The sequence below is a fragment of the Urocitellus parryii genome, chromosome 4 (genome assembly GCF_045843805.1).
Source record: "Urocitellus parryii isolate mUroPar1 chromosome 4, mUroPar1.hap1, whole genome shotgun sequence".
In the NCBI taxonomy this organism is placed as follows: domain Eukaryota; kingdom Metazoa; phylum Chordata; class Mammalia; order Rodentia; family Sciuridae; genus Urocitellus; species Urocitellus parryii.
The window spans coordinates 26,340,665-26,368,482 of NC_135534.1; the positions used below are offsets into that span (position 1 = coordinate 26,340,665).

General features: G+C 37.1%; 1 protein-coding gene across 1 annotated transcript; it reads left to right on the forward strand.

The window, feature by feature from the left end:
* The first annotated feature begins 283 nt into the window (after positions 1 to 283).
* Positions 284 to 22,692, forward strand: Lrrc4c (leucine rich repeat containing 4C). Its single transcript, XM_026404413.2, has 2 exons — positions 284 to 322; positions 20,728 to 22,692. The coding sequence occupies exon 2, from the start codon at positions 20,770 to 20,772 to the stop codon at positions 22,690 to 22,692; it is 1,923 nt and encodes a 640-aa protein (XP_026260198.1). The 5' UTR covers positions 284 to 322; positions 20,728 to 20,769.
* Positions 22,693 to 27,818: the final 5,126 nt, after the last annotated feature.

Genomic DNA, 27,818 nt, shown 5'->3' on the forward strand with positions numbered 1-27,818 from the left:
ATGAATCTAATAAGTAAGAACCAAGTGTAGACTCCAGATCTTTTGACTTCAAGTGCATTTTTTTTATTGGCATTAAAAAATGCATTGTTCAAAATGGCCAGTGGTTGAAATAGCTGCCTTGGCTTCCTTCCCAGAACAGTGTTAAAATACAGTGGTGATTCAATAAATATTGTCACCAGTGGTGTCTGTGGTGGTGGTGGTGGTGGCGGTGGTGGCAGATCAAGAAGTGTGCTGAATTATTCTAATGGATACTTTTTTTTTTTTTTTTAGATTGGCAAAGACATTGCCTATTTGCAGCACAGAGACCCCAATGGAGAGCTAGGTGGGTGATGATTCATGCTAAATCGTTCCCACAATATGCTGAACACTACAACAGCAGCTAATGTGAAGTGGCTCATTATACACTGTCAAATCCGATAACAACAACGACTGGCTTTGCTAGCATGAGCAATTTGTGGGAAGTCCAGCCACTGCAAACCACTACTGAACTTCAAAAGATAAGCTGTAATATAGCAAGAAAAACATATCCACTGAGTCATATTTGCAAATTTCTTGTGTGTGTCTCTTTGCCAATTTAGAAATTGCTTTCATGTTCCCAGCTTGACTCCAGAAATGACTCTCCTTGGGATTTACTTCTCTTGTGCCTCTTCCTTCAGTCATTTCTATGGGCCCAAGATTCTATAAGGCTACTGGAGCACATGGAAACAACTGAAAATGTCATTATTTTATGGGACTATTCCTGAAGCTCCCTTCTTCGCCCACCCTCCACCAACCAGCAGATGCCATACACATATACCCATTTACCTTGGGCTGTAGAACAGCATCCTTGGTGGTAATATTACCTACAGGAAAATAAGATCCAGTAGGTGGCTGGCAAGAATGACTCTTTGCCTGATGATTTATGATTATGTGTCTTTTTTTATCCATTAAATGGTAATCTCCTTGAAAGTTCTGCATTTCCATATTTACATTTACCTATCTAGTGCCTATGAGCCATAGTTGGCCCTCCCTATTAATGTGTTCCCTTCCTGAAAGTCCACCCTTAGGGAAGGAACTTGGATTAATCTTCTTGCCTTTCCTGTCCCTAGCACAGTGCCTGACACATAGTAGGTGGAAAACGACATGTCTGTTCAGTGAACTAATGAAGATATGAATGACTATCAATCCGATGGTTCTCCGAGGCTAAATTAAAGGCTAAGTGAACGATTTCCCAACCATCAGAGACAGAAAAGTAATGGCTTCAAATCTTTTTTCTTCAGGCTACAAGGAATAATGCCCTAAAAAAGTGGCTGTTTATTTTGGAAGGCAAGAACAAATCTGAAGCTATTTTCTTTATTTTTATATTCAAATGCCTATAAAACAGAAAAGCACCGGAGACCTATTCATTGCTCACAAATGATCTATGGGGTAATAATGTGCTTGCTTTTCCAGCTGTGCTGCACTTTGGTGCTATCTTGGGTTTAATTGAAAATATGCTGTGACCTTGGTTTTGTTCACTGGGCAAAGGGGGTTATAATTGGCATGAAGCCTCTAAAGAACTCCCTTTTAAACGAATGTCATTTTGCTAATTTGGGGTTCGCCTGAGGGAAGTAATTTGTGAAGTCCTGTAAAAACAAGATGCATTTTAATCGCATGCCATTCACAAGAAGTTAATGCTTTTTTTAAAAAAAAAAAAAAATCAGCCTTTTAGTTTTCAATACCTATTTGTTGAATCCTAAATGCTATCAGTATGATAATAGTATTGTCCCTAACAGTCTCATGTTTCATCATAATTAAATAAACAGCTTGTGAATTGCAGTCCAAAAATGTCTGTGCTCCACTCTTAACTTAAGGGGTTTCCATAGAAACCGCAGGCAGCAAGTTTAACTGACATTTATCGGACTTGAGGCTATATGCAGCATTGATATCTCTCTGTTTTTCTCTCTGTCACTTTGTATATGTGTCTTCTTTTCTTCCTTTAACCTTCCCAAACCTCATCCCCCTCAGCAAATCCTCTACCTCCTCCTCTATTTCCTCCTCCTCCTTTTTCTCTTATTAGCATTGAGGAAGTAATTTGGACTCAGTTAGATTTAACAAATGCAATAATACTAAAATGGGGCCTGATACTTAAGTGTAATTGTGTTATTAGCTGGAAATGTTTTTTCTCAAAAATAAAAGAATTGGGAGTGAAGTATACCAAGGTAGCACATGTTGGTAAGAAGGAACCTTTCACTGCCAGTTGAAAGTTTGCCATCTACATATTAGGGCCACCTTCGTCCCCAGGTATGGCTTTTCCTTGATTTATTCAGCACAGAATGATATTCCTCCTCAGCCCTAGTGTTCAGACTTGAGCATAACATCTTCCTTCTGGTCATGTTCCAGAAGTATGAAGAAACTGATTTAGGAAAGACAAAATATACTATGTAGATAGTACCTACTGTGCACCAGGTTTTTTGCTGGGTACATTCACTTAGATTGTCTTAATCCTTCACACTTCACAGCCAGGTATTATATAGAAGAAAATCAATCTGAAGCTGCTGGTCTACCCCAGGCTGGCTCTGAATCCTGGAGAAGGTCTTAAATGTTCTTTCTTGGTTTCTCCAAGGCAAAGTGAATGTGAGTACTTCTAAGCAATGGGTTTTGTTAAGATTGAAGATGGCACTGCAGCTAGTACATCACAGTAGTAGTATTTCTCTTAGTGCCTTTAGAAATGAGTTGCTGAAAGAATAAGTCATTGATGCGAAGCGTACAGAGCTAGTAGAAAGCAATCTATGTAGCACCATGGTTAAAGCTGGGGAAGGGAGGCAGCAGGGAGGGTTAGACAGACCCAGGCTCAGTTACAATCTGAGTGATTTGAGGTAAGTGACAAACTCAGCATCTGGTTTCTCATCTGTATACCAGAATAATGGCTTTTACTCCATGAGTTTATGAGGAATAAATAAACTTGTATATGTAAGTTACTCAGAGTCTCTACCACATAGAAAGCACACTGTTTTTTTTTTTTCCTCTGTGTCTCCCACTTCCCCACATTTCTGATTTTCTATTACTATGGAATCAAAGTAAAATAAAATCAGTCTTCCAACTCTATCTAATACCCATAGTTGAAAATTATCTGAAAATTCATAAACTCAAGTTTTCCTGAGAGCAATGAGAAAGTGATAACATCATACCCATTGTATAGGTTACAAAAAATAGAACTTGGGAGTTGCTAATGACAAGATCTCAATACAGCGAGTGTGGAGGCTGAGCTTACCTGATTCCCCAGAGTCCTTTTTATAATTAAAATTCTCAAGTCCGTTATTCTTAATCTGGGTCCTCTGTTTACCAGTTTAAGGAATTAACTCCTCTTTCTAAAACACGGGAGAGGAAGGAAGACTGGTGGGCAAGAAGAGAAGCAGGCAAGGAGAGGTTTTTCCAAAATCTCTCTTCACAGGGCTGTGTTCAGATCCTTCTCCCAGGATCCAAAGGAACATGTGGAAAGGAAGTGCTCAGTCCCAGGGGTAGATGAGATAATGACTTTGCAGCTAGTACATCACAGTAGTAGTATTTCTCTTAGTGCCTTTAGAAATGAGTTGCTGAAAGAATAAGTCATTGATGCGAAGCGTACAGAGCCAAGTGTTGCTGCTTGGAGAAAAGGGGTGATGTGGAGAGAAAAAGGGGTGATGTGGAGAGAAAAATATCAAAAAGAATCCAGGAGTAAGTCAGAGATGTTGTTGGATACCTAGTGAATCAGAAGAGAAAGTGATGGAGTTTAGCTAGGACTAGACTAGACTCTGAGAGGCTATAACTGCTGGTGAGAGTGATTTTTCCACATAGATGCACACTCTTCACTGGCATGCATGTGCACACACACACACACACACATACACACAAACAGGATTAATAAGAATGAATGTCTCTTTAAAATTTAACCCCTTTTCAACTTCAAGGAGCTCATATTGGAGATAAAATATGGCTCCACTTTTTTTTCTGTCCAGGGGCCTATTCTTACCTTATTAGGGCATTTATTCTCTATTGTTTTTGAAAAAAACATTTTAATCCACTTTGTCTGCTTTGTGTTAGTTTAGTTAAAGCTAAATAATAGAATGCATAGAGTCACCCTAGCCAACCATACAGACCCAGCAGTATGTCATAACAGGTAGTAAGCATATGAGTAAGCATGAACACCACAGGAAGCCACTCTTTTGCCCAGGATTCCTCACATATCTTATGTGACACATGGCGTCACTTCCACACCAGCGAAGCTTACTTCCTTTATTATTTCTTAGATGATGGTTAATTATAAGTAGATATCCCAGTATTTTTCTTCCATTCCCAAACAGGTCATCTTTCTTGGCAACCTTGAGGTTGAAAGGAGTAGATCAGAAAAAGATGTTCTTGTGCTGAAGGAAAAGTTCAAATTTGTTTCATCGAGTGACTGTTAGTAAACGTTTCAGGCTATGTAATCCTATTATCCATGAGAATTACTCTGAACTTCAGTATGAAAGCACCCCATGGACAATACATACACAAGCTCTCATAGAATCATCTAATAAAACTTTGTTTACAAAAAAAAAAAAAATGTTGAGCTAGATTTTGCCTGTAGACCAGAGTTTCCCAAACACTGATCCCAGAGTTTTGTTTACATCCCCATCCCACGTCTAGCTTCTGTTGGCATGGTACTTACAGTTTGAAAAGCAGGAATGGAAAGTGTAGGAGTGACAACCTTACCACAATTTACCCTTGTTTTGTAGAGTTTACTTTTTTCCCAAGTGTTTTCAACATTAACCTTTATCTCTCTCCTATGCCTTCGGCATACAAAGGACACATATTCTGTCTTCACTTGACAGAATGGTATAGTACATTTAAGTGACTTACATTATTGTCACCCTGCAACTGTAATTAATATCCCTATTGGAATCAGGCTGTCAGTCTTGTGCTTTTTCAGTTGAATTGTTCTTTATAAAATGTATCCTTTAGAGAACAAAGACAGATGGTGGGAGAAGAAACCCAAAAGGAATCTTCATCATTCAAACCAAGGAAAAAGTAGGTTAAGTACTAATGGCCTAAATAGGGGCATATTCAGGTTTCCCTGTTTCTCATCACTTTAACATACCTTGGGGGACCAGGTTCCTTATTGCTTTTCATATATATGTCTCATTTTCCCCCCATGGAATATTTTTGCAAATTATACCTTGTAGGCAAAATGAATACAGGAACATACAGGGAGTTTTTACTTTGCATAGTACTATGTTAACTGGTTTGTTAATATTGGAACAGCAGTCATCATTTTGCAAGGTTCCACGGTAACTAGAGCAAATACAGAGACTGCAAAAAGATGACTTTTTCCAATATGCATGACCTATGGTTAACATGGCACCAAGCAAAATGAGGACTGCCTTATGTAAATAAATAAGAATCCAATTTCCAAATGTCTGCATTTGCTGAATAATTCCCTCTTTTGTAGTCATTAGGGGAAACAAAGAAATCTCTGATTCCAGTCATTTCCATTATCTGACATGTCATCACCAAGGCTTCCTCATTATGCAATGCGAATAGTGTTGAGGTTACTTGAAACCAGTTTCCAGTTCCAATTAGGAGGCCATCCCTGCTATCTGCATTCTGATTAAATGACGTTGCCTGGAAATCACAGAAAGAGTCTACTCTGTTTCCTCCCCTTGCTCAGATCTCATAAACACAGACTCAATTAAAGAGAGTTTCCTTATCAGGTTTTTGTGGGTCATTTTGGTGAATTTATTAAACTCTTAAGTCATGCTGAAAACTGGAAGGCAGTGGGTCTGAGATAGTCAGCAGGAGCCAGGGTTAGATATGCAGGACTTGCTCTTGTGCTTTAGGACCTGTAAAATAAACAGAAGTCGGGGCAGCCAATGAGTTTCACAGAGTGAAAATTCTGTAGTAGAGCTATAAAAAACATGATGCATATCTGCCTATGTTTTAGGCTAAATCAGAGCCTTATCTATACGTTCATTATTTTAGAACTTATTTATTGAGATGTTTTATTTGTTCATTTGTTCCTATCCATATTGTACACATCAACAGCCTTCTTTTTCTTGAATATGTTCTTCAATGTCCTTTGCCCTTTCAACAAAAAGAAAAATCAAGTCCCCACAATTAATCATTTGCCTTAACATAGGATCCAACTCTTTTGTTTGTTTTTTTCTCAATGTGATATTATTTTACTTTCCCAGCAACCTATCCCACTACATTTCAGTTCCTGGTAGAAGTCAGCTTGCACCTCCTTCTGCCTCCTGCTGATGTTCACTTCCTGTGGTCCCCAGCTCCTGCCTATTTTCAAACAGTTTTTTCTCTTTGTTACTGTGTGCTCTTTTTTTCTGTGCTCCTATGAACCCTCTGTGTCATCTTCTCTAGTGCTTTTCACTCTATTATCATTTTTGCTTACTAATTTATGAATTATAGTACACTGTGGGATCTTTAACAGGAGACACTTGGTCCCATGTGTGAAGAAGTAAATGCTTCGCATGATTCTTGGAAGGCAACCAACAAATACTATTGAAGGAAATGCCTATGTTATTTTCTCCCTTGGAATGCTATCCCTTGTGCTTACCTAGATCTTCATATACTACCAGATCACAGGTCTGCCAGCCTTCCTGTCAAATCTCACTGATTCTCTCTGAGCGCTCTGACTACTTACAGTGATCCTCAGAATCACATGGTCTTGGCTTAGATTTTTATGTTGCTTGTGCTAGGCTTATTTCAGTACCCTGCCTCAAATGATCAATGATGGGAAGTTACTGGGTTGAAGAAGTTTCCTCCTAGATAAAGTGTTGGCAAGCAGACTTGGCATAATATGTTATTATGGTTCAAATGGCATTGGAGGGTCCCAGTACCCTGATATAAAATGATTCATAGATACCTTTAGTGTTTGGCCTGGAGATATATATATATATATCACACACCCCAGATGTTTTTGGTTATAGTCTAGGAAATTTAGACTTTGTATTGTTTAATAATGAACAAGAAAGTACTTGGTAAAACATTGGAAGGTGATTTTAAAATCTCAATGACTCTCTACAAATGATATTTATTCTCTTCATATTGCCTTGTATGATAATTTAAATTGAATTTCTCATTATAAAAATCCATATACCTTTTGGGTACTATTGTTTATTTGTTTTCAACCTATAAAGGGAATGATGACCCAGGAACAGGGCATTTCCTAAGGATTAATGAGCAGTTGGGGGTTAATGACTACCAATTCTTCCCATCCCAGTCATCAATCCAAAGGAAACATGGGAAGCCAGGCCTTTAACTGCATTACCAACTTTTTGAAATCAAATCCTTCTCTGCTTGCCTTGCTGAGAACTTATGTTCCAGATGAGCTTGTTATATTTTTCAGAAGCTTCTTTAATTACTTTCTCTGTTAGTAACCTGGACAGAGAAAATACACACACACACACACACACACTCACAGAGACACACACACACACACACATATATATATATATATTTTTTTTTTAACTTATTAAGAACCTTATTTAATTATTATTCACTTTTCCATGAAATTATATAGTACAATTCATGAATTCCTAAGACATTTATTAAATGAGGTTCTTAATAAATATATATATATATATACATATATATATTTATTTATTCACAAGAAAAAATAGAAAAACAACTCTTAGTTTGTGGGCTGAGAGGAAAATGTTATGAGGAGAACAATAATATTTCATAATTTTGATTAAACATAATTTGAGATGCCCAACCTCTTTTATTAGCTTTTCTTGCCTCTACTTTTCAGTCTGAGAGTCTAGAGAAAATGATCCTATTATAAATCCTGAGAGGTTAAAATATATGTCCATTTTCTGCAATTTAATTTCTCTTAAACAGTAGATTTGAGGTTATTTTTTTCTTTTTTTCCTACTTTTTTAATATACATATAATGGAGTTTTTAATGGAATGTTCTCTTTTCTCATTTATTCGTGTTCTACAATTACATTAACATGCATGATATTTACTCCTTTGGTATCAATCATGGTCATCCAGAATGCATTGAAAGAGATAAACATTAATACATTATATAATGCAGTAGTGCATTCTCCCCTGAGGAATAATCTATACCTAATAAAGTTAAGTTGGAGAGTAGAAAAGTCCCATTTCTTCTCTGCTGAAGAAGCTCAGGACCCAATATTATCTTTCTGTGTATGATTCTTCCTTTACCACAAATTCCTTAAAGATATGACAAAGTGACAAATCGTTACCTGAATTTAAGGTGTTTGGCAAAGATCTATGGCACCAGAGTAGACTGAATCCCAAACCTTTCACAATGGGAATTTGTCTTAAAATAATTTGTTCACAATCTTTGTTTAGTGTAATTCTCCATGAGGATGTGATGATAAAATTGATGACTAAACTTTATTTAAAATATACAATCACAAGTGAACAAAAAATTGTATGTTATGACAAAGGTTCACAAATGGGGTGAAACCCATAGTAAATGTCGTAGGAATTCATGGATTGTGCTATACAATTTCATGGAAAAGCAAATAATAATTAAATAATGTTCTTGATAAGAAATTAAGCTAAGAGAACTTAATCGTATGATTCATATCAAACTATGGATCATTCTTCATATAAGGACTTCATTGTAACAAGAACTAAATATTGAACTAAACAAGAACAAAAATGTATACAATACTGATTATGTACTAGACATCATTCTAAATCCTTCTCTCTATATCAACTCATGTATCCACATAATAATACAGTACAAAAATTAAGGTATGCAAACCCTAGGCAGTTTAACAGGCCAAAGCTACACAAAATTACATATCTAAGGTTTAAAAACTCTGTATATGATATACATCTGCTTAGCTGTGTAAGTAGCTAGTAATCTACAACAATCAAGGTCAGTTATAAATTTTTTCATTTAATACACATATATTGAGTTTACATGATATACAGGGCTCTCTGGATATGTAGTTAGGATATTGCTTATTGTTGGTAAAGATAACATTTTACCCTAAACCATTTTTTTCAATCACCTTGAGAAGCTTTTTTGTTTGTTTGTTGTTTGTCTGTTGAGAGTGTTGGTAAGGAGTGATTATTGAGCCTCCCTTTACAATTTATAACAAGATGTATACCGCTTACATCTTTTTGGTTTACATAAGTCTCATCAATAGACCTTCATAGTCTCTCTTTTATTATAAAATTACCCTATCAACTTGCTCCTGACTACGAATTGAAATATGGGGATGCATTCGGTAATTCAATTCTGCAAATGTTTACTGAATATCTAGGCATCATCCAGTTTCAGTCTTCAAAAGCTTATGAACAAGATTAGTTTGATCTCTTCCCATCTACATTCACCAGTTTACCAATGGATTTGGTAAGTGCTGTAATCTTGGCTTTATAGACAATTAAGGGGAAGATGGATTGATAAAAAGGATGAAAGTCTAATAGAGATAGTGATTATAAAATTGACTCTGGTAGGGTTTAATTTTGGTGGAAAAATCAGAGTGTGGTATTCCAGGCCAAAGAAAGGAGGAAGTCCCTGATGAGGGAAAGATGCAGGGGTGGGGGAGGGGGTACATATTTTTAGAGTGAGGAAAACAATGCTGCCTAGACTGTTAGGAATAGTCATAGGAGATGAGACTGGGAACAGTCAGGTACAGGATCCTGAAGTCCCTTTCATTTCAGACTAACATTGGTTTTTCAGGGTACAGTTTTGCACACACTCACCCCCCCCAACCCCAGATATTTGGCAATATTCAGAGGCACTATGGCTTTGCACAACTGGGGAAGCTGCTGGCATCTAGTGGGTAGGGGAAGTAAGAGACTTGAGCTTTGTTCTAGTGGCACTGGTGAATTACTTTTTTGGAACTGTGATTGTTTAGGTGCCTGTGTGTTGTTATTACCAAGCCTGTAAAGTATTGTTTTGAAAATATTACATGGGAAAAGTATATTTTAAAATAAAGACCAATTTTACAGATAAGGAATGACATGCATTAATTATTTGGTGACACCTGAACTTGAGGGAGGAGGGAATAAAGAATGGGGAAATAAGTTTTTATGCATTGTTTAGGCTCAGACTTAGGATATTAGTAAAGCGGTGAAGGCAGGCATTGTTCCAATGAGGCACATTTCTGATAATCGGAGCGTTCTGATTTTGTAATCTAAAGAGTGAAATATCAAGGAGTATTTTGAGCTGAAGGTTTAAAGGTTCTTTTCTTTGGTTATGCATTTTGCTCAAGCAAATAGCTGTCATAAAAATACAAACATCCTCCTGAACACCACAAATCCCACCATATAATTTGAGATACAAGTTAGTCATCTATATTTCATATTTTCATAAATAATCAACTTCAAAAAGTGAAGATGATCAAAAGGACTCATAAACAGCCAGAAACCTCATGCCAGGTACATTTATCTCTCCTGCATCATGAGAAGGTAAACAAGCAAGGAAAAAAAAAAACAACAAATTAATTTTATTTTTAGACCTGCCAAGTGTTAACTGCATTTCTCGGTCTGATTTTTTAGCATGAAGTAGATTTGACTTTTTGGTGCTAAAACAAGATTGGAGCTGCCACCATGTCCTTTGCCAGTTCCATCTTTGTGCTTTGGATATTGATAGTAGTATTAGGAGATCTTTTTAACCCATGGGTTTTTAATTAAATAGTTCAAATTTGTCCCTGGGGCAGACATGTGAAGACCAAGAAGTTCTTCCATTTTAAAGGGGATATACAGAAGATTTGACTTGTTTGCTGCAGGGATGCTTGTTCTCTGCTGGAAAAGTGGTCAGATCTAATGTCGTGGAAGTTCATTTCCTCAGTTCTGAAGTCCAGGGAGGTATCATGTGAATAAACAAATGAAGAAAACAACTATGCATCCTCTATGAGGGAACTTTCAAGGCAATCATGTTATTTTAGGCACATGCAGCAGGGGGCATTGTTTGGTCAAACATAAAACAGGGTTGCTCCTGATAATAATAGACATAGACATAAAGGAAAAAAATAGGGAAACCTTCTCTTCTCCTCTAACTCCCCCAAAACACATGCAAAAAGAGCAAGGAGATGGTGATATGCTCTGTAAATTTCTTTGTTCCTTCCCGCTTTTCATGGTGGGAAACACTTCTATGCAAATAACTACAAACCAGGCAGATAGCATTACAGAAATTGATGAAATTCTTACTTTTTGAATGAGGCTCCACTTTGTAATTAATCTGTACAGCCTTAAGTGTGTGCAACCTGCCTCCATCTGCTTGAAAACTCCTTCATTCATGCATTCCCAGTGAACATATATTTGATGAGTAATTTTTTTTCAAGAAAATACCACAGACTATAAAGTAGATAAATCTCTACTGCATGGAAATTAACGTTCCACTGAGATGTGACAGGTGGTAGGAAAATAAATACCTGAATATATGAGAGAAATAGCAAGTAGAGTAAATACTGTGATGAAAATGAAATATGATAATTTATTAAATATGAGAGAAGAACTGCTTTAGTCCCAGAGGATCAGAAAGAACTTTCTAGGAGGGTAAAATTTAAAGGGAATTCTAAGTAATAAAGAAAACCACCCACACAAAAAATCAAAGGATACATACAGAGGCAGAGGGAATGCTACTACCAAGGTCTAATGGGGTACAATCTTGGAGCATTTGAAGAAGGAAGGAAGGTCAATAGTGTTGAAGAAAGGTTGGAGAAGTTAAGAGAAAAGGTTGGAGAGTTGAAAAGGGGTCAGATCACGTATTGGAGACCAATGCAGTTGGCATTGTGTTATAAAAAGTTGTGGAGCTAATATGGGTTTCAACTGAAGAAAGAGATGGGAAATATAGATATATATACATACATGTATATATGAGTCTGTGTATGTGTATATAGGATAGTGCTGAGTTGTTTAGCAGATATGGAACATGCAATCCTCATGCCTCAGCATCCTGAGTAGCTGAAATTATAGGAATGTGCTACCACATCTGGCGACATATTTATATTTTAAAATTCTTGCTAAATATTTTATGAATAATTAATTATGCCAAAGGCAATTGTGAAAGTAGACGATACAATAAAGAAGATATTTTAGTGGTCCAAGTGAGAAAAAGAGATGATTTGACTATGAAAAGGACAATGAGAAAAAATTGGAGAGTCTGGCTTATATCTTACAAATAAAGTCAAAGAATAGTTAATACTGGATGTGAATTCAGCACAAGTCAGTAAAGAGTTTACATTTTTGCCTTCTCTAACTGGGTGTGTGGAGGTACCGGAGCAGATTAGGGGACTCGATTTTGGTATAAACTATGCCATTTAATTCGTACAGTCTTCACAGTGTATGTTTATGAAGTGTTAACATGACTCCCAATTGAGAAGATGTGGCTCAGAGAAGGACAAAGATTGAACAGTTAGGAATACTAAGCCAATCCTCTAAAAGTCATTTTACTCTAAATCTGGTTTTTATTTCTTTTAATGTGACAGATATAGATTGAACATTCTATCTATGCTTCAGTATTACTCCCAGTTAGAAAGAAAACCAAAACCTGATGCATGTTTATGTTTCCTTCATGTGTGTGCCATCTATATCATAGATAGATATGAGAAACACTATAGGTCAGACATACCTCTTTCCTGATTTGAGGATCAATTTCCAAAATGATACTAGACTCCCTTTGCTCATGTTAATACTCTTTGAACACGACCATACACAGAAGCAAATTTTGCCTTTGTTGGTGTTTTATGCTGTACAGGATTTTAATTGAGATGGATTAACTTGAACCTGTACATGTGTCAGCAGTCAGATAATCACCCTGAAGATCAGTTCCCTTCAGTTATAAAAATATCACTGGTGATGTTAATTTTTGAAATCACCTACTTTTTCAACAACCTGTCTTCTTTTTCCAATTTCTTTCATGTGCAAAGGTAGAAACTTTACAACAAAGCTCTTATAATTCCATTCCCTACTTAAGGATGTCAAGTTTCTTCCTAAGTATCTTTATTGAAGCAAATCCCAGCTCTTCTGCCAGGCATGCAGTGGTCCTCAGTTAGGCCAATTGAACTATTTAAATCCTGCAGTGTAAGTCCTTTACTTTCATTAAGTCAGTTTTCTTATTTTGTGCTCCTCCTCTGCTTTTATGAGTAATTTTTTACCTCCTCCACCACCACCTTGCTTCAGTGCAATTCTGTACTCCCTTAAAACCCACATAAAATCCCAAATCCTCTTTTGACAACTTTAAGATGAGGTATGCCTTCATTGATTTATGACAATGAGTTATGTCATTTAAATATTGCTCACACAGAATTGCATTAAAGCCTAGATGCATGTATATACATTATTTTATTTTGTACATGGATCTCTAGTTTGCATTACAGCTTTAACAAGATTAGAAAGTTCCAGAAGGCATGGCCAATTTAGCTCCTTTATGATTCTTATTATACTCTCCAGAGGATAGCACCATGTTGTGTGAAATCACATGGATTCTTTTTTCTTTGTCTTCATTTTTTTTAATGCATAGTTCTCTCTAGCTATTGTTTCTTCTCATTTAATGACATTTAATGTAGTCATTTCTACACACTAAACATTTATTTGTCTACTATTAGATAAATCTTCTAAAAAACTCAAAGGCAAAGCCAAATTTTGTTCTTCAAATCTCAACTCCTAAAATCCAAACTATTTTAGGGCCATTGCAAAGTCTGTGTGTTTGGCCTGCTGCTGCCTATTGACCTGACATGGGAGTCCTTGTGTTACAGCTAGCCATTTGAATGTGGTTGCCTTTTCATTACATTTGCCTAGAGGGGTCAATCCTGAGCATTATACATTTTTTTTTCCCCTGAAAAACTGCACAACAATTTACCCTTACATGAGAGGGGTAGAGAATTCTCAATAGATTTGCAAGAGTAGACTTAAAATGTGAAACAATGAAAAAAGTTGATTTGACGAAGTGAATTACCTTTGGTAATGCTGTTTTCTTTATTTCTTTTTTGTCATTCTATAAAAGCCAAGGGGGTATTGAAGGAAATAATTGTGCAGTAGAATGCATTCCTTTTTTATTCCTCATTATTTTGTAGTTAAATATGATGGGACCCAGAGATTCACACAATATGCAGGTGCTCTGCTACTGATCTAAATCTCCAGCCCTAGAATGCCTTCTTAGCATTATGGGAGTAAGCCTCAGCAACTTTCTTCTAAGAAAATCATGTTGCCTTAATTTATTTGCTTTCTTTAAAAGATATAAGACTTAAAATGGTTTAAGAAATCAGAATTTTTTTCCACTCTCTTATTTGTCCTTTTTTTATTTTATATATTCCACTAAGGAATGGAGAAGGAGGGGGTAAGAATGTGAGTGTATGAATATATCCAAATAAATCCAGCTATACATGAAGAAGAAAAAATAAACCTTTTTATACTGAAGAACTTGATCATTTTACATAATAAGAAAATCTAGAGCAAGAACAGTTACAAGATTCATTAATTAAACTGCATATGACAAATCTGAAGGATATAAACTCTTTCCATTTTTTCTATTTTTCCTTCTTTGGCACATCAGCTTTATCTTCAGGCTGGTTTCCCTCTTGGTCACAAGATGGCTGCAGCAACTCTAGATGTCTAAGACTGTCAGCAGTACCCAGAAACAGAATAAAGAAGTACTTTTCCCCCCAATTTCATATTTAGGAGAAAGCAAAAAAAAAAAATACTATCAGAATTCCCTCTGTTGAGTTTTTAATGTTTCATTGGCCAAACTGTGTCACATGTCCAGAATTAAGTAGTCTCTGACAACATGAGTGGTACTAACAATGTTTGCTTTGACAAGAGCCCAGGAAAATGACAGTCTGCAAGTTGGCCTGTCACCTGTTTTTATATGCCCTACAAGCTGGTTGGGGGAAAAAGGAGGATAATATTTTGAAAGATGTGACATGAAATTCAAATTTCTGCGCCCATGAATAGCTTAACTGGGGCACAGCTATGCCTATTTATAAATATTTTGTGTATGGCTGCTACCATAGCACAGTCGGTGCTGGGTCACAACAAGGGACCTCAAGTCTGCATAGCCTAAAGTACTTTTTAGGGACTTGAGATTTCCTGAATAATTTTTTTTTTTTTTCCAAAAGAAGGGAAAGGGTTAGGATGTTACACAGGCAACAGATGCAGCGGGTATTTTGTTTGAGGTTCAAGCACATTTTAATGAATTGTGACAAGCTAACTTCTACAATATCACCTATACAACCAATGGTAAAGACTGATGAGTTTATTGCTTACTCCGATGAGAGAAGACAGCGCCTCGCTACTGTAGGGCAGTGTCTGTGAGGGCAGTGGGGAAGGTGTGGTGATAATTTATTTGAAAAAGAAATTTGATTTTTGGAAGAGTTTTCACTGTAGGAACTTGATTAGGACCACCTAAGGTGAAGATGCAACAATCTAGGATTGGTGAAAACAGCAAGGTGAGGTGAGAGATTCCATGAAACCCATAGCACAGAACCTGGTGGAACCTTTCTAAGAAAGCCTTGATGGATCTCTGGGTTCATTCCCCTAAGGATCAATGAAATCCTTTGCTTAGGCCTGAGAGCCCCAGAATAGGAAAGAGATGCTTAATCGAGTTGGTGGAATAGCAAAGCCATGTTGAATGTGGATGGCCAGGGCCAGGTGTGGGTTGAAGCCTCGGATTCAAGACTGAGTTTGCAGCCAGTAGTTCTGGTGCTCCATTTTCAGGGAGGACTGGGAATGGGGGTGGGTGGTTTTGCTGTTCTAGGTTTAGGGAGGAGCGCTAAGGCTCTGTGGGAGTGTGGGACAGGAGGTGGTTGGGATTAGCTGAATTTGTTTGATCTCACCTCTCTTTTAAACTAATTCTAATGTCTATACACAGCCTATGCCAAGTCAGCAACAATCCTGAGCTAAATAAAGCATCTCCATTAGCTAACTTCCACATGCAGTTCTCTCTACGCCTCTCGCTAGGCTATCAGTGCACTGAAGCATGGACAGGGAAGGAAGAAAGGTCTATTGACAGAGTCAAGATCTCCTCTGGGACAGGGCTAAAAGTATCATAGTTTAATTCAAAACCCACACAAATCTATTTGTAAGTAAATGCTGTTAGATGGCATCATAATGGATAGTGCATACCTTTAAATTGATTTCCTTTTGATGTGATAAAAACATCTTATGAAAGAGATGTTGAAGCATGGCTTTTGATGTAAAGTAACATAATTTAGATTTTAAAGTAGAAAACCTTTTGTTGATAGTAGTTTATTTGATTCAGTGCAATGTACCAAGTGTTAGTTGCTGTAAGTTATAAATTGGCTTTGAACCGGCTGTAATTCATAAATCATTACTTATGACTGATTTATAGGAAATCACATTAATTGCAATGGCACGGAGACCTTGAAACAGTCAGGAAGCAGAAAATAAAACTAAGTCCTGGGAAAGAGGAGTAATAATAATGTCACATTTGCCTGTGTTTTAATGACAGCGTATTCCTGATCACAGCAGTTATTCCTTAATACAATGTTGAATAAGAGATGCTGCTACTGCTTCTATTTTAAAGAAGAAGAGGGACCTGAGGACCCTATCACCTTATTTTTAACATGTAATAAATATTTATTGCATGTTGCTTATTACAAAGCAGTAACTTTCTTAAGGAAAGGCTTTTGAGTGGATTCAGTTGTGGCCCTTTCATGATGGGAAGAGTGAAGTATAGAGAGTCAAAATAACTTTCCCAATTCCATCTCAGTGAGGTTCATACAGATCTAGGAACACAGGGAGTCTCATATCACAGCCTTCTCTCTTGTCTATCAGGCCTGGGCTGTCTTTATTGTAACAGAGGAAAAGGTAGCAAGAGCCAAGTAAGGAATTACCATCTTCCCTCCTGTACTATTTCCATTCGACCAGTTATTTCCACCTGTATTGTCAGAGACTAGGATTCTGAGGAAGGTCATGGCATGGGAGGTGATTGAAAAAAAGGGAGGAGAAAAAACTTGAGACTTCAACTAGAAAATATTAATTGGTTTTTGTATCAGGGACCTCACATGGGAAAAAAAAAAATCATTCCCAGTAACCCCAAGAGGTATGTGTTGGGGGTGAGGGTTGGGGGTGACATATGCAAAACTGTACTAAATCTCCCAAATGAGAACTTGCCTAGGGCCATCCTCACTGGAAATGTAAACAGTTTTCTACTGGAAATGGAAGCCCAAAATGATTTTTTTAAGGTCATGTTTTAATTTCCAATAAAAGAAAACTCAAATTTAATTCAAGACATAGAGCCCACCAACCACATTGTTGGCACAACATAAAGGGGTAGAACTATACAATGGGGTAGAACTATAAACCCATTGACTGGGTTAATATGGTGCCTTGGCCCTGTTATTTCATGGTTGTTTGAAATGGGTGTTTTTTGATATTCACATATGGAGAGGCTAGCAGGTCAGGAGATGAGTACTGATGAGAAGAGAGCTCTTGCTTATAATTTTCAAGAAGAGAGAGCACACCATAGCATGCAGAGACCATGCTGGAAACCACCAAGGTCCATCAGGAGGTAGAAGAAATGAGGGGAAAATGTGGACAAGAATCTTCAATGTGGTTTTTAAGGCAAGGCAGGATAAGCAGATTATGATTGGGTAGGTTGGGTAATTTTGAAAGCCTCTGGGACAGAGGGGCTGCCCCTGTTTCCTGGTAGCTGGTCCTGAGGTGGTTAAGACAGTGAGATACTGGTCAAATACAAGGGTTCTCTGAAAACCCAATAAAGGAGGGGATCAGGATTTTGGCTCTGGGTTGGATGGTTTGCATAGGAAAGTCATGCTTATAGACAAGTCCTTTCTTATTTCTAGAAATTGGGTAGGGATGATATAGCCCATTGTTCCGTGCTCAGCAAAGTTCCAGATATCTAAACATTAGCAAGTGCAGAAAATTAAAAGACCTGATTACTATATTAGAACATATCACTATATGTACAGAAAGAGCTGCAATAAGATATTAACCATTCTACACATTTGCAACCTCGTTTTATTTAGAGCCAGACACAGTGTTGGCAGTAGACTAAGAGGAAACCATCAGATGTGGCCTGTCTTTACATGGTTCACATAATCACTGCCTAAGATAGTGTGAAAAGTCAATCTAGAACTGCAGCAGCCCTGAAAAAGGAAGCAAAGTGGGTGGTCAGTTATAAAAGGCCAGGGAAAGAAATAGGAACTCAGAACCTATTAGTCAAGTTTCTTTGCTGCAATAGGGAAGGAGACCAAAATAAGCATTTGAAGCCAGAAAACAATCTTGAACTTTAAATATCACCTTCTATGATTAAGGTCCCAGCTGGGTGTGATAGTACATGCCTGCAACCTCAGTTATTCAAGGGTAAGGCAGAAGGATTCCAAGTTTGAGATCAGCCTCAGCAACTTAGTGAGGCCTTAAGCAACTTAGAAAGACGCTGTCTTAAAATCAAAAATAAAAGTATAAAGGGCTAGGGATGTGGCTCAGTGGTAAAGCACTTCTGGGTTTAATCCCTAGTAGCAAAAAAAGCAACACAAACACAACAAAATAAAAAACAAATAAACAACAAAACAAACAAACAACAACAAAAAGGGAAAACAAAACAAAAGAGAAACCAAGGTCCCTTTGAGGAGTTTTGTGAATATATGCTTAAGGATTGCTAAGGACAGCTGCTTTTCCTGTGGAGGACATCTCCTATTATTGGAAAGAGCCACTTCTGCCTCTTGTGTAAGTTATGGAAATGTAGCTATTCACAACTGTTCATTTACATTGTGAATCTCACCAGAAGAGAAAGATTAGGTCCTATCGAGGAGATAGCCCTTTTTCCTAAAGCCCTCCATGTCCAGGGGAGGACATGGGAGGGATGACCATGGAACAGGACTTTCTCTATCCTTGGCTTCTTTCCAAGGCTTACTTTAAACAACTGGGAGATCTTCCTAGTAATTCTTGTTAGTAGTTCCTTCCAAAGAGCTACTCTCTCCCATCTTAATCCAACATTATTATTCTTCAGAACAAAGCTGAGAGCTGCCTTTTTTTCTAGAAACAAATGCCTGCAGAATGAAATGGGGACTCTTAAGTTTGATGGGACCAGCTCTCAACATCTAGACCCAATCTCATCTCTATTTCCTTTATCACTCTCTTTTCCAATTCTTCTGTTCTATCGAGGACATGTTTCTTATTCCCTGTTTATGCTAGCATTTGTTATGCGTCTCTGTCTTGACTCAGGTTGATTTTTCTGATTAAAATACCCATCTTTACTTTCTTCCCAACCTCCACAAAACCAAGAGCAGCTGAATTTCCTCTTTAAAACACACCGATTTCTCAGTTTGGGTTAATTTACTCTGACATTAGTGCCCTTGTGCCAATGTGGCTTGTTGCATAGAGAAACACATAATACTGTATATTATACGTTTGCCCATCTGCCTCACCCTTTGAACTAAAAGCCCTTTGGGGGTTAGGGTTATATTCTTTATCTTTACATGACCAGTCCTTAGCAAACTATTTGGTATGATAAATAGGATGATGATGATGATAACAACAACTAACATTTACTGAGTTCTGACAATGTGGGAGGTGTTACTCTAAGTTCCTTATGTGCATCAACTCATTTTATTATTCTCATACACCTAAGGGCTATGTAATTATAATTTCTATTTTTGCAAATTAGAAGAGGAGATTGAAGAAGAGAAAGGAGTAGTAACTTGCCCAAGATGATACAAAGTAGGTTCTAAATTATTGCATTTTTCCTAGAATGTGGTGAGCTCTCCCTCTCTTTTTTCCTTATAAAAGATTTATAGAAGCAACAATGCATATTCAGATGAGAAATTAGGGGGGAAACAAAGTTACCCAGTCCATGATAATCTGTTTGGGTGAGGACTATACTAGAAAACACACATTGTTTTAGAAGTCTTCCTTTTGTTAGCAAAAAGAAATAAAGTGAGTTGCTGTATCTACAAATCAGTAAGAGTAGGGACATAAGGCACAATAGTCCTGTTATACAAAATTTTTTCCTGAAAATAAAAATTATACTGCTTTAGAAATGATTTAATATGTGATTTGTTTGCCTAGAGGTAGTAGTTACCTATATAATAATGAGTTATGGATGTGAAAAATCTCACGAAATTTATGTACATGTATACACATCACTATTTCAGTACATCTTCAAAGGTACTTTAAATTAAGATGCCAGTACCTACAGCTGATATTATCCCCCAATACAAGGTAACCCATGTTTAGAAGGGCCTATTTGGGTTAATGGTCTGCTATCACTGATTTTAAATTCTTTATAAGTTTTAAACAACACACCCACATTCTAATTTTACACTGGGGCCCATGAATTATGTAGCCACTACTGGATAAAGTTAATTTTGAATTCTATAGCCCATGGTACCTGGAATATATAATGACTTCCCATGAAAAATCAGTCTTTACTAATTTTTTTGCAGGGTATAACCCCAAAGTCCTATTTTTTTTTTCCCAATCTGTCATGGATACTGAAACTAACTGTAAAATTCAACACATCTTTCTTTATGAGCTTAGGTCACACTCAGTTGATGAGCACTGTTTTAGGGCTCTCCCCATCATTGGTCCATTTCTCTGTGATTGTACTTCTGATAGAATGCTGGCTATGGGCAGTTGTTAATTTGGAAGGCAGAGATATTTCCCATGAATAATGGGCCACAAAGCTCAATAAGGGACATCAGATTTGTTGTCTCTTTCAATATGGCAAATAATGTTATCAGCTGATATACTGTATCACTAACATTCTCCAGAAATTCACTTATGGAAGCTCTAATACCCTTTTTTTTCCTTCTATGTATTTTTCAGATTGTTTGAACTCCAGACGGACCAACACCAGATAAATTATGAATGTTGAACAAGATGACCTTACATCCACAGCAGATAATGATAGGTCCTAGGTTTAACAGGGCCCTATTTGACCCCCTGCTTGTGGTGCTGCTGGCTCTTCAACTTCTTGTGGTGGCTGGTCTGGTGCGGGCTCAAACCTGCCCTTCCGTGTGCTCCTGCAGCAACCAGTTCAGCAAGGTGATTTGTGTTCGGAAAAACCTGCGTGAGGTTCCAGATGGCATCTCCACCAACACGCGGCTGCTGAACCTTCATGAGAACCAAATCCAGATCATCAAAGTGAACAGCTTCAAGCACTTGAGGCACTTGGAAATCCTCCAGTTGAGTCGGAACCATATTAGAACCATTGAAATTGGGGCCTTCAATGGTCTGGCAAACCTCAACACTCTGGAACTCTTTGACAATCGTCTTACTACCATCCCGAATGGAGCTTTTGTATATTTGTCTAAACTGAAGGAGCTCTGGTTGCGAAACAACCCCATTGAAAGCATCCCTTCTTATGCTTTTAACAGAATCCCTTCCCTGCGGCGACTAGACTTAGGGGAATTGAAAAGGCTTTCATATATCTCAGAAGGTGCCTTTGAAGGTCTGTCCAACTTGAGGTATTTGAACCTTGCCATGTGCAACCTCCGGGAAATCCCTAACCTCACACCGCTCATAAAACTGGATGAGCTAGATCTTTCTGGGAATCACTTGTCCGCAATCAGGCCTGGCTCTTTCCAGGGGTTGATGCACCTTCAAAAACTGTGGATGATACAGTCCCAGATTCAAGTGATTGAACGGAATGCCTTTGATAACCTTCAGTCCCTAGTGGAGATCAACCTGGCCCACAACAATCTCACATTACTGCCTCATGACCTCTTTACACCCTTGCATCATCTAGAGAGGATACACTTACATCACAACCCTTGGAACTGTAACTGTGACATACTGTGGCTCAGCTGGTGGATAAAAGACATGGCCCCCTCCAACACCGCTTGCTGCGCCCGGTGTAACACTCCTCCCAATCTGAAAGGGAGGTACATCGGGGAGCTCGACCAGAATTATTTCACATGCTATGCTCCTGTGATTGTGGAACCCCCTGCAGACCTCAATGTCACCGAAGGCATGGCAGCTGAGCTAAAGTGTCGGGCCTCCACGTCCCTGACGTCCGTGTCTTGGATCACTCCAAATGGCACAGTCATGACACACGGGGCGTACAAAGTACGGATAGCCGTGCTCAGTGACGGTACATTAAATTTCACGAATGTAACCGTTCAAGATACAGGCATGTATACGTGTATGGTGAGTAATTCTGTTGGGAACACGACTGCTTCCGCCACCCTGAATGTTACTGCAGCAACCACGACTCCCTTCTCTTACTTCTCCACTGTCACAGTAGAGACAATGGAACCTTCTCAGGATGAGGCACGGACCACAGACAACAATGTGGGCCCCACTCCAGTGATTGATTGGGAGACCACGAATGTGACCACCTCTCTCATGCCACAGAGCACAAGGTCAACAGAAAAAACCTTCACCATCCCAGTGACTGATATCAACAGTGGGATCCCAGGCATCGATGAGGTCATGAAGACCACCAAAATCATCATTGGGTGTTTCGTGGCCATCACACTCATGGCGGCAGTGATGCTGGTCATCTTCTACAAGATGAGAAAGCAGCACCATAGGCAAAACCATCACGCTCCGACAAGGACTGTTGAAATCATCAATGTGGATGATGAGATCACAGGGGACACACCCATGGAAAGCCACCTGCCCATGCCTGCTATCGAGCATGAGCACCTAAACCACTATAATTCCTACAAATCTCCCTTCAACCACACAACAACAGTTAACACAATAAATTCAATACACAGTTCAGTGCATGAACCGTTATTGATCCGAATGAACTCTAAAGACAATGTACAAGAGACTCAGATCTAAAACATTTACAGAGTTACAGAAAACAAACAATCAAAAAAAAAAAAGAGACAGTTTATTAAAAATGACACAAATGACTGGGCTAAATCTACTGTTTCAAAAAAAAAGTGTCTTTACAAAAAAAAAAAACAAAAAAGAAATTTATTTATTAAAAATTCTATTGTGATCTAAAGCAGACAAAATGATGTGTATTCCTCAGAACCTGTTTTTGCTGCAGTTATTTACTATTTTCCCACATCTCTTTCCCTCCCTTCCCCGATTGCCATATTTTTCATAGATCTCAATTCCCTAAAGAACTGGTCTAGGAAATTTTGTAAGAATTCTGTTACACTTTGAGATTTTTATGGTGAATTCTAGTGGTGAGATCCAGTCTATTTTGTCTCTCTCGCTCGCTCTCTTTTATTTTCTTTTTTTCTTTTTCCCTCATACCCTTAAGAAGTAGTCCAATGGGGAATGCAATATTAGAAATAGATTTTTAAGAAAGAACAAGAAAGAAATGCAAGATCTTATATTTTTCATGTAATAATCTGTTCTGTATTTATGAGGAGGACCATTCTATGGAAAAGAAAAGTAAAACAAAGTAAGCAAACAACAGATTAATTTACATATGAGCATCTATAAAACCCATGACTTTTAAACAACTCTAGAACCAGAATTTGTAGTTCAAAAGCTTAAAATAAGATTATAAATAAAATATTGTTGGTTTTTCTGTAACCTGGACACAACTCATTTGTAGTATGGCTCAAATGTGAGAAACATGAAGGTTAACTAGATTTCCTACTTTCTAAGAAGGAAAATACTGGAGTATTCTTTAGTCCCAGTGTCAATCTCTACAGGATCCTGCTTCAGTAGTTAACTTGAACTTCAGATCAATATTCAAGGATGTTGTGGTATTTTTTTTCCTTCTGATTAGAATTACCCTTTATAGAATGCTCAGATTTCAAAAACTGATTTTGTGATATAAATTCAATTCCACTTGGAAGAAAGTATCACTATAATTTATTTATTATCTCCTAAATAAAATTCCACTGACCAGAGGAAATATGATCATAAAAAGGTAGAAGTATTCTACCTTATCTGCTGTTGAAAGCAAATGTTTTGATTCTGAGTGTTAGCAAATTCAGTTCAATTTGACAATAATTATTAAAGACCTACTATGTGCTAAATAATAATTTGGGTATTGTAGGTACACAAATGATAAGACTTGGTTCCTGTCCTTGACTCATTCCCAATCTATATAGAAAGACAAGAAAAAAATCTCAGTTTATTGCTGGGTGTCAGCTCTAATTTCTGCTAGGTAGAAAGCTATATATTAGGACTCTGAAATTTCAGAAAATCAGGTTATGTTATTACAGAAACACCCTCATGTGGTTCATTCCATCCTTTTGAAAGGGTTGAATTTCTTCCATAAGCTGATTGCTTAGCTTCAAAATGAAGTATGAATATAGATTTGCTCTGAAGGACAAATACATACTAGTAGATAGCAATACTAATACAAAGATAATTTATTAAGGGTGCTTTTTAAGGAACTAGGGATATTTGAGATAAGAAAACATATACAAACTTCCAAGTAAGAAAGGAAATTGCTGGTTGTACACCTCAGTCCCCTCCTGATATTTTAATATATTATGTGTGTGATTCTGTCTCATCTATGTGAAGCAAAATTACTATATAAAAAAATCTCATCAATGGCCTTGAAATTAGCCACCCTGATGGTGAAACAAGGATCGACAAAGCTGAAGAAAGCTTCAGCTCCTAATGGATGAAGAGCTTGGATACTCACACTTAATTCTGCAGGCGGGATCTCACGCCAGGGTTTTGTGGTCTCCAGGTGTGAAAAACCAATCATTACCAGCAAAGTAGGTCAGAGAAATGGAGGAAGGGATAGCAAATGAATGGGAGCATACAAAAGTCTTGATTCTATTTTTCGATCACTCATTCTCTGACATTTTTTTTTTATATCCTCCCTCCCTTTGTCAGAAATGTAATTCAGATTTGCTTTAACTGTGGAGAAGATCCCAGAAAAGAAAGAAAGAAAAAAAAAACACGTTGGCTGTCATTTGTTGGGTTATTTAGTATTGAAAATTCTTAATACAGTATTTCTAAGCTGCAGAAATCACACACACACACACACACGCACACACACACACATGCACGCACGCACACACAGAAAATATCAACAATGGTATCAAGGGCAAGTATAGAAAAGAGAGATGTAAGTTAAGAGGTCAAGGGATCTCTTTTGGTTTTGCCTGCCTTTTTCTGTTTACTGACTCACCTGTTTAATTATTAGTAGTTTCTTTTGAGTTCATAATTTGTATGTGAGTTTAATCCCAGTAAGTGATTACCCTTGGCTGAGAGGGGCAACTCTGCAGCTACACAAATTCTATTAAAATAAAAGGAGAACTTGCACTAAAAAATATAGGTTATAATCTATAGCATCTGATTCAGGCCAGCAGCAGATTATCATAGTCTGAACAAACACATTTTGGAGAATAATAATATCTTGATATAAGGTTTAAATGAGGCAAATTTGACTTCTACAGTAAATTTAGAAACTCTCTGACAAAGGTCCTCATTGCAGGTTTTGGGAATGGAGGATGGAGTGCTATGTAAATATGATTAAGAGAAAACTGAAGTGAATTCTAGATTTTTTTCTGACTGACCATTTGTCTGTATTTGCTCCTCCGTATGGTAGCTCCTGACTAAATATCTTAGAAATACACTGTGGACTTACTTGGATCCCAGAACATGCTGCTTTACATATGTGAGATATTCATATAGGAAAACACAATCCCATGTCCATTGTCCACTGCTCTATTTTTATTCTTTGTAAGGACAGCTGTGTGGCAGTACTCTGAAATATGTGCACCAGAAATATGCCATTTGCAATTAACCAAATGAAGGTAACACAAATGTGTGTGTGTGTGTGTGTGTGTGTGTGTGTGTGTGTGAGAGAGAGAGAGAGAGAGAGAGAGAGAGAGAGAGAGAGAGAGAGAGTTCTACTAATGGTATGCATATTGCTTAGAGAAACTGGTTTAGAAAGAAGATTCTCCACATCTTTTTCTGTTGGAAAATATTACCCTTTACACCTGACTATGACTGGGGTCTCTTAAACTTTTCTGAACATGTCCACGTACATTTGCATCGGACAAGTGATAGAAGGATTTGGTACAGCTTACACAGACAGGCGCCGATATACTTTAGCAAATTTCCCTCAGATTCCAAGTGTTCTAGAATTAAATAACACCTTTTAAAATATTAAAATAGATCATTTTAATGTGAAACAGTGTTCAATTTTTTTAAGGAACAAAATATTGCTAGTTTTGATGATTACTTTTTAGGCCTTATAAACAGAGAATTTAAAATTAGAGTATTCTTTTGGAACTGTGTACCAAGAAATTATCAACATAGATGTACTAGAAAATAACTTCAACAATGGAAGGTTTGTTTCTCTTGGGAAAAAAAACAAATAAAACACTGTGTTTAAAATAGGACTTACTGAAACATTAAAAAAAAAAATTAAATGGTGGCACCAGAGTACCCAACATTTCCAAGGTAAATATTTACCAAGGTAGAAAAAAAAATCCTGTCTTTCATTCTTTTGGAATAATTGTCAATATATTTAGGTAACTAAATGATTTAGATAAGTACATAAAACTACAGTACTCTGTAGGAATATACATTTTAAATAATGTGTTCAATTGCTTATTTGGTGCTTCACTTACTAGTTTGAATAATGTAATTATTAAATATCACCAACAAGGGTTGGGATGTAGTTTGGTGGTATAGCACTTGCATGGAGTACACAGGCCATGGGTTCAATCCCCAGAATCACCAAAAAGAAAAACACCAATGACACAATGTATGAGTGCCTGTGTTATATGTCATACTCTTCTAGGAAGCCTTTTATATTTTTTAAATAAGATATGATGGCACAGAGACAAATCTCTTTAAGATATGTGTTCACAAAACTATACATTCATCATTGTATTTGATTAGAATTTGATTTCTGTACAACAGCTTCTTCTGATAAGAGTAAGTCTAAAAACACACCTTCCAAAAATCCAGGTATCTGATAGTCTTTCTTTTCTTCCACTAAGAAGCATGAATTCCTGAAAACTCTGTCTGCAGTAGGAAACAGCTGTGACACTATTATCTTCCTATGCTCTATCAGGATACAGAGGAAGATGCATCAGTTTTTATGAAAAAAAAAGACTTCTAAAATTAATATAGCATACTGTCAATTAGGATCCAAATTTAGATTCTGAATGAAGCAGTCTCACAACATATGTCATGTTGTATCTTGACATACGGCTGACAGAACATCTAAGATTCCAACTTCAGCATCATTTAAGAAATATATTCAAATAATATATAAAATTATATGGCTGCATTTTGTAACTAGTGTTTAGCAGTAGTAAGTATAGCTAATGTTTATTTTGCTTTTCCAAAGGATAAATAAAGAGACAAAAAATCTTTCTGAAAGACAATAAATGAAGCTATTTTAATCAGGCACCTGACAATGGAAACAAAATTGTTTTGTGAATTTTGTGCTGTGCAGTAAGTGAGAATATCCATATATCCTCTGCACAAAAGCAAAAACCTAAAAACCTGCAGACCATGAAGCCTTATCTTTCAATATGCCATCTAATAATTCAATTTTCACATTTATTAATGCTTCACTTGATTATATATTTGACACTGAATTACTGACGGTGACTTGTTCAAATAACATCAATTCTACTTTTATCTGGTTACCAGAAATAGTGAGCATAAGTTTTATATCCTGATGAATGGGAAGATACAATAATATTTAGAGGTGCTGATCTCTGTGGTAACACATTCTGATTTAAGACCTGCAACCTTGAGAACTTGCTGAAACATTCACCTAGTTCAGTCCTAGTATTTATTATGGAGAAAACTCAATATGGGTACCCCTAACATTTATTGTGTCAATATGTCGATAAGATTTCAGAGTGACAATCAGTGAATCTTCTTACTTCAGTCCTTAGTTCTACATTAAAAGAGGTAAAAGCAAAATGGAATTTAGCAATTGCTATTTAAGCACAATTGCTAGTTTTATAAAATATACAGTTCTTGAAGAGAAATACATAAAACCCCAATCT